General features: G+C 35.1%; 1 protein-coding gene across 1 annotated transcript; it reads left to right on the top strand.

The window, feature by feature from the left end:
- Window positions 1–916: 916 nt before the first annotated feature.
- Window positions 917–6545, top strand: LOC132758097 (uncharacterized; the record flags this gene model as incomplete). The annotated part of the gene is given in 2 exon segments (XM_060749607.1): window positions 917–1503; window positions 5976–6545. Coding segments are annotated over 2 exon segments (653 nt in total), but the record flags the coding sequence as incomplete, so codon positions are not given.
- Between the last annotated feature and the right edge of the window lie 2444 nt (window positions 6546–8989).

Here is an 8989-nt window from a genome sequence, read left to right as displayed (position 1 = left end):
TATAAAACAAATGTTACGGTTATTTAACGAGATACGTCTTTTCTATAATATGGTTATAACCCTTTCACAATAAATCGACCAGGGGACTCAGTTGGTTATTTGCGTGAATCCCCAACTACCTACCAGAAAGTAGTTGCTACCATTTGCTAGAATTCATCTATTCCCTGGTCGTCATAGGGAGACGGTAGAATAAATACATCTTGTCATACATTTGTTACTTTTATTCTGAATTTCCTTTACTGTTTTTTTCTTCTTTTTTATAAAGAAATACAATAAATGTTCCAATAACCAACTACCTTTAGGTTGGTAGTTGGGGATTCACGCGAATATCCAAGAAGGTCCCCTCTTTTATTCTGTGTTTAAATATGTATGATGTGTTGGAACATTTCATGCTGTGGATTGAATTACCAACTACCAGCTAGAAGGTAGTTGGTTATTCGAATATCTAACTACCAACTACTTACCAAATATTTATTATTTATTATACATGTAGTTATTAGTTAACACTAAGCAGCTGGAAAACAAACACTGTCAAATATTTGATTTTTTATGAGTTTTCAGAATTTGTTATTGTTAGCATAATAGATTTGCCATGTTTGGTTCAAGTTTAAAATCCTTTAAACTTGAACAAGTATAAAACTCAAGATGTGAGATACAAACACTAAAGATCCTGGTCAGACAGAAAATCCCAATCCTCGGGCAATCCGTTCCTCTCTGTACCGTCAGCCGGTGTAAGATCCTTATAATCCTGAAGAACAACATGCATTTCTAAACCACTTGCCTTTTCAGCAAAGTCTTTCAGGCATTTTTTTAAAAATGCAAAAGTATGATTATAAACCATACATAAGAACATACATGTAAATAGTTAACTGAGTCATTTATGTCCTCTCATTATTGTTACATTTGTTTCTAACAGGTGCGCTTGATGTTGTTCTTGGCCTCCCAACAGCTCTTGACAACGCCATGGTTACCCGTGAAGCGGAAGTACTTCTGTTGTCACGAGAAAACTTTGATCGACTATTTATGCGGAAGTATGCCCAGGCTACAATGAAAAAACTTCGAGATCGCCTGATAATGAGATTATACTTGTACATACATAGAGCAGAGTCATCCAATAAATCTCTGACGTCACCATTTCTGAAGTTTTTAACATTCCTGCTTCAAGATGACAGTGCTGTTGAAGACTTAAAGAAAAAGAAACGAAGAGAAAGAGAAATCAAGAAAGGTCTTATACATAACTTAGACGATGCTGATGATATCGACGCTAAAGACGCTCGAGAAGCAGAACAAATTTCTGGAATGTTGAAAATGCTGGATATGAATCCTAAAACTTCACATATTAGATTACCAACTGTAGAGAGTAGTCAAAAGGTTATAAATGAAATCGAAGCAGGATTAAAAAACTGGGTTGACACTACACGAGGAGGTGGCTCACCATTACCAACTCAGAAAAATCATTTGACCGCGCCGTCAGCTGGAGCTAGACGCAAATCATTCCAAGAAGTAAGTGTTATCTAACAACAATATGTTTTTATAGTTATGGTAGATAGATAAATCAGCACTTTTTCAACAAGCAGTCTGTTCGGAATGATTTTTACTTATTTAAGAAAAAGTTTGATACGTGCAAATCATACACATTATAATTTACTTACATTTGCTTGGAAACCTTGCGTACAATTACTTGCTGTAGAATTATTTTCGAACCCCTATTTCGCCGCATATAGCTCAGAATGTAGGTCTCTGAACAGCTTTATTCGTCGGCACCTTATTACTACAATTGCAACGAATATACATGTATATAGCTCCAAACAAAGGGGAGCTGTTTACGTCAAGATGCCTAAATCAGCATGAAATTAGTATTTTTGGCATATATTTGTGTTTTATGTACATTGTATATAACACACGGAATAAGTACATTATCATCAACATTAACATAATCATCAGTACATCATCATCGTCATCACCTTCATCATAATCATCACTATCAGTACAGTATCATTATAGTTATCAGGGCACCACCATTATCAGTTATATGTCGCAACGCCACTTAATGTCAAACTTGTCGCTAAATGTCGCAACCGCCGCTAAATGTCGCAGAACCTTATACAATACAGTTAGATATAGCAACTGTAACGTAGAATGTCACACGATTTTCCCTTACCGTTAAATGTCGCAACATATATATTCATGATTAAATTAAGTTAGCTAGTGATATCATTGAGTAAATGTCCCGATTCATCTGCTGGCTAAACGAAATATGCTATTTAAACGTCATTTCTTTGTAATTTTAATGTAAAACCGATAGAGGCAAATACGCTACATGTTATAATACTCATCTATTAAGTATATTGCTTTGAGTACTTAGGCAAGATTATAACTATACTAGTGTCCATTTACTTGCCCCTCGCCCTGCAGGTTCGAATCCCGCCAGGGAGTTGACTGGTCTGTTAACAAGTTCTATTGCCTCGCTTGCTGTCATTAAAAAGGCTTCTAAAGGTCGACTATGTATAAAGTACTGATCTAAAATTATAATTTTTAATTGAATCTTTATAGAATAATCTTCTCGGTGTGTTAGATCCATCTCTGGTGACGTTGCTTGAACCCACAACATCTAGGTTGCTAAATGAACAAGATATGTTTGTAAAACATGTATGCCCCCTATCGGCAGCCAATTACTCATGTGATCAGGTTATTATGCATGACTTCTGACCCAGTGAACAAACAATTAATAAGGGTTATCAGTTATCTAGTATCTACTGGTCATGACTAGTCACAAGGTAATAATAATTGTGACCCCATAGGTTGTGTGAGGCAATTTAAGTTATTACAAATCTTACCAAATAATATATGCATACATTTTATGAATCATGTAGGCCTCATTAATGACAGCCAAGTTGTTATATTACATAAGACCTTCAAATGTGTATACCAAAAGCATTTTTAGTTTAATATAAAAATATCAACCAAGGCAACTTGAGTTGTTGAGTTATTGGTCAGAAACCGTCATTAAGTACAAGGTCAATATGACATTGACCCCTTGACCCCAAAATCAATAGGGGTCATCTACTGGTCATGACCAATCATCATACCAAGTTTGAAGTTCCTAGGCCTAAGCATTCTTTAGTTATTGATCGGAAACCATTTTTACCTACAAGGTCGATGTGACCTTGACCTTGGACCCCTTGACCCCAAATCAATAGGGGTCATCTGCTTGCCATGACCAATCATCATCCAAGATTGAAGTTTCTAGGCCTAAGCGTTCTTTAGTTATTGATTGGAAACCGTTTTTACCTACAAGGTCAATGTGACCTTGACCTTGGACCCCTTGACCCCAAAATCAATAGGAGTCATCTGCTGGTCATGACCAATCATCATACCAAGTTTGAAGTTTCTGGCCTAAGCGTTCTTTAGATATTGATCGGAAACCGTTTTTATCTACAAGATCAATGTGACCTTGACCTTTGACCCCTTGACCCCAAAATCAATAGGGGTCATCTGCTGGTCATGACCAATCACCATGCCAAGTTTGAAGTTCCTAGGCCTAAGCGTTCTTTAGTTATTGAATCAGAAACTGTTTTTACTTACAAGGTCAATGTGACCTTGACCTTTGACCGCTTGACCCAAAATTCAATAGGGGTCATCTGCTGGTCACGACCAATCATCATACAAAGTTTGAAGTTCCTAGGACTAAGCATTCTTTAGTTAATTGATCGGAAACCGTTTTTGCCTACAAGGTCAATGTGACCTTGACCTTTGACCCCTAAATCAATAGGGGTCATCTGCTGGTCATGACCAATCACCATACCAAGTTTGAAGTTCCTAGGCCTAAGGGTTCTTAAGTTATTGATCGAAAACCGTTTTTTACCTACAAGGTCAATATGACCTTGACCTTTGACCCCTTAACCCCAAAATCAATAGGGGTCATCTGCTGGTCATGACCAATCACCATACCAAGTTTGAAGTTTCTAGGCCTAAGGTATCTGTACTTATTGATCGGAAACCGTTTTTACCTAAGATGTCAATATGACCTTGACCTTTGACCCGTTCACCCCAAAATCAATAGGGGTCATCTACTGATCATGACCAATCACCATATCAAGTTTGAAGCCCTTAGGCCTAAGGGTTCTTTAGTTATTGATCGGAAACCGTTTTTACCTAAGAGGTCAATGTGACATTGACCTTTGACACATTGACCCCAAAATCAATAGGGGTCATCTACTGGTCATGACCAATCACCATACCAAGTTTGAAGTTCCTAGGCCTAAGGGTTCTTTAGTTATCACTCGGAAACCATTTGGTCTACGGACTGACAGACCGACGGACCGACAAGTGCAAAGCAATATACCCCCTCTTCTTCGAAGTGGGGGCATAAAAAAGTATACAATTTATAATACCGACTAAGATAAATTCAAATTCAAAAGATATTTTTTTACATCATAGCAAATTCTTTTCTATTTGATAGATAGCTGGTCCTAAGATCACTTACATAAGTTAATATTGACATAATACTAGTTGTAAATTATGTAAATATGTAAATAATACTAATTTAAATATTGCGAAATTTAACGGTAGAAGATTTTGCGGTGGTTGCGATATTTAGCGGCAACGATATTTAGCGGCAACGGTGCGACATTAAGTGGCAAGTGTGACATTTAGCGACGTTGCGATAAATTACGGCGCAAAAATGATGAATGTGATAATGTGGAAAGCCATGGCTGTCTTATATTGTTCTTTTTCAATTTATTTAACAATTTGGATACTATATAAGTTCACTTCGACTATATATGAATTGAAAACACCTTCTTATTTAACATGAATCCATAATGTTAATCCACAGTTACAATATATGAAACCATACCGTCAGCGTTTGAAACCGAGGCAGCAAAATATAAGTTGTATTAATTAATGAATTATTATATTGATAATTCGGTTTCATTTAAGGACACCTGGTTCCATACATTGCTGCTTTGGTTCCATATATTGAAGAATTGGTACTGGTATCATATAATGTGATTATCAACTTATATATTGATACTTTGGCTCCATACATTGATAAAATGGTTTCATATATTGTAAAAATAAATTAATATATTGATAACTCGGTTACATATAAGGATATCTGGTTCCATACATGGTTACTTTGGTACAATATATTAAAGAATTGGAATCATATATTGAGAAAATCAACTTATATAATGCTACCTCGGTTTCATACACTGACTGTATGGTTTCATATATTGTAACTATGGATTAATATAATGGATTCTGGTTAAATAAGAAGGTGTTTTCAAGTCATATATAGTCGAAATGAACTTATATATTATCCAAATTGTTAAATAAATTGAAAAAGAACAATATAAGACAGCCATGGCTTTCCATATGATAAATAATATATTTTATATTGATGATGGGTGTACTGATGATGTTAATGATGACATAGTTGAAATTATGAACGCGGTGATGGTGGGGTAATTACGATTTTATGATGATACAAATTATGATACATGTCATGATTATTATGATGCAGATGAAGATGGTACTTTATGGTTGCGATTAATGTTTAATTATAGTCAATCTGGGCATGGCCTACGTAGTCATCTTCGGAAAAAAATGGCGGCAATTTCGTTTTCAATATAATGCACTACATGAACAAAATTTTACTGTAAAAAAGTACTGTTTATGTAACAGTACAAAATTTTTAGTCACACGGTACATGAACAATAATTAATATTTTTAGAGTAGCATCTGGAACATTTGTCAAAGTACACAAATGTAGTGATATTATTAATTAGTGATTTTGATTACATGTATCACAATACTTTCAAAATATCGCTACGTAATATAAAAGTTTTTTTTTTTTAAATATCTTGAAACCAAAAATATTCTGCATGATTAATTTAGTTTTGAAAAAAGAAACTAACGTTAGAATGACGATCCGGTCTTGCTAATATGTATGTATTTTAAAATAATTTCAGGACTTCATGAAACCTATTTTTCATCAGACGTCTTCTTTGGCAAGACCAAAAACTCCACAAAAATGATATTTTGAGAGGCTTGACTACTTGGCATAGCTTCACGATGGTCCTTCTTGAGGGTTATAGTTTAAAATACTTGAAAGAACAGGAAGCTTCTTTGTTAGCGATTGTTGAAAACACTTTGACTTATATTAATACATGTATAAACATTTTTACCAGAGGAATTTGTTTCATCTTTTAGGCGTTATATTTTACTATATTTATTGATTTTACTATATTTATTGATTTTTCTATATTTATTGATATAAGTCTATTCTCAATGTGTCTCATATAACATTTACTGTAAATTCCTGCTTACCTTGAAATGTAAATTTTACTTATTATGAAATATAATATCATGATATACATTTTGTAATTATCATATATTTTTATAATTATTTTTTATATAAACACCGTCAAATTTGAAAGTATAGCATCAAAGGGCTAAAATGACATATAAGTCTTTTGTAAACAAAACATACAGATGGTCTTTTTGTCTTTAAACAGATTTTTTGACTGATAAATTCGCTTGTCTTTAAAGGCTTATATCTTAATTATACATGTATGTAAATAAATTGACTTGATTTTTACTTGCACATAGACAATTTACATGTGTACATACCCAACCGGTATTAACGCCGTGACTGTCTTATGTGGGCAATGTTTATGCTATCTTGTGAAACGATGATATTACTTTGTCATTTGAGCATGTCAACATGTGATCATGTCTTGTAAAAGGATCATGCTGACTTGTTCAAATAGCATGTTATCATGTCAAATTACCATGATGACATGTGCAGACAACATGTTAACTTGTCAAAATATCGTGATGACTTGTGCAAACAACATGTTTAACTTGTCAAAGAATATTCATGACATGTGCAAAGGACATTGATCCATAAGACAGTCACGGCGTTCCATACAACGGCTTATCTCTGACAGAGATTAATCTCATGATGCTAGCGATCCTTTGACTACTAATTCGACGCATTTACCACTTGGCCATGTCGCCACTAAACACGAATGGATGGGTGGAGTTAAAATCATTTGTGCCTGAGCTTATTGAATATACATCGTATAGTAAAACATGTTATCATGGTTAACATAATTATAGAAAGAGAACGCTTTGCATTTGCAACCAATTCTGAAAACTGCTTTAAACTGTAGTCTGAATCTTTCGACTTTGAACTGTTACCACTATCGACAATTGAATTAAGCCATAAGTCATAACAATATCCACATATTCATGTAGAATTTTGCCTTCCTTATAATCATGTCATAGATAAACGAAATAGCTTGTAACTGAAGTCCGATTTAAACGAACAACTTTAGAGATTTTTACAAAGACTTTTTGTGCTCAAATACTGGAGGAAATCCAATATTCCGTGGCAAGCTTATTAATCATTTTATTACAGTATCTTTCAACGGTTCTCTTTGTGACTTTATGCTATCGTATATGCTTCAAATAGCGCATACACGTTATAAAGGCAGATATCAAAAATTCGACATAAATAGTACACACAACCAGATTCTTTTAAATAGAAAGACCCTGACACAACAAAAAGGTTTGCAATAGTTTTAAGAAAATGACCATTTTAAAATGAAAAATGAATCGCTGAAATAGGTTTCGAACCTATCCGTTTACGACTACATCCATCAACTGAAACCTATGGTGACTGATTTGTGCCATTCGTGTTTTCGCCCCGCGACCCCGCCAAGCGAAAAGTCGAAAAATAACAAGCTAAAACGGCGAAAACACGCTAATTAGCGTGGGCGCGGGGCGAAGTTTAATAAATAAACTTTCGTCCCACGGGGGCGCGGGCGAGATTTAAGAAATAAAACGGCGGGGTCGCGGGACGAAAACACGCTAATTAGCGCGGGCGCGGGGCGAAGTTCAATAAATGAAACTTCGCCGCGCGCGCCCGCTTATTAGCGTGTTTTCGTCCCGCGACCCCGCCAAGCGAAATATCGGTAATTTAAAAGGCGGGGGCGCGGAGCGAAAACACGCTAATTAGTTTTATTTATTAAATTTCGCCCCGCGTCTTCGCTAAATAGCGTGTTTTCGTCCGCTACCCCGCCGTTTTAGCTTGCTAATTTTCGAGTTTTCGCTTGGCGGGGTCGCGGGGCGAAAACACGAATGACACAAATCAGCCACCATAGAAACCCCTCTATCAACTGTGCTAAGAAGGATTTTTTTAATTTACAGTATTTTAACAATCTGATATTTACATGTCATATAAGGGTTGAGAGAGAAGTCATAATTTGTCCTAATGGGTGAGAGAAGGGCACTCTAAATCACATAATGAGTGAGAGAAGTGTCATATATAATCCTAAGGGTTGAAAGAGAAATCATTATTTTTCCTAATGGGTGAGAGAAGGGCACTATAAACTAGAAATGTGTCATCGTGCCACGGATGCCCCCGCATGCAATAAAAATAAATTTCAGATGTTATAATATTTAGTTCCAAATTTGTTTGCACAAATTATTTTTTTTCATTTTAAGTTCAAAGCCCTTAAAACTATTCAATGTTAACACAAACCATTTTATACAAAGTTCAAGGCACTGAAACTATTCAGTGTTAACCTTTTGTAAATTGCATATGATGCATATTTGTAGCCAAAATAATGGGTACATACATTTCCATAAAAGTACGAGTGCTGAAACTGAAAATTCAAAATTTTTCCATCATTCAAGAAAGATAACTTTGTCCAAAATCATTGAACCACGACAAAATTCAAACTTGAACTGCTTATCCCTAAGATGTATATATATGTCAAATTTGAGTTGAATGTGAACAACCATTGGGGACATAATGAACGGAAACTTAAAATTTCTGATTTTTTTCAAAGTTCAAGAGGGATAACTCTGTCAGCTATCATCGAAACCATGACCAAATTCGAACTTGACCAATGCATTCTTATGACATATCCATATCTTTAATTTGTTGTTGAATATGTACAACTATTGGGGAGAT

The sequence above is a fragment of the Ruditapes philippinarum genome, unplaced genomic scaffold (assembly GCF_026571515.1).
Source record: "Ruditapes philippinarum isolate M1 unplaced genomic scaffold, ASM2657151v2 ctg20838_1_1_1_1, whole genome shotgun sequence".
NCBI lineage: Eukaryota > Metazoa > Mollusca > Bivalvia > Venerida > Veneridae > Ruditapes > Ruditapes philippinarum.
This window is presented reverse-complemented; position numbering and strand designations above follow the sequence as displayed.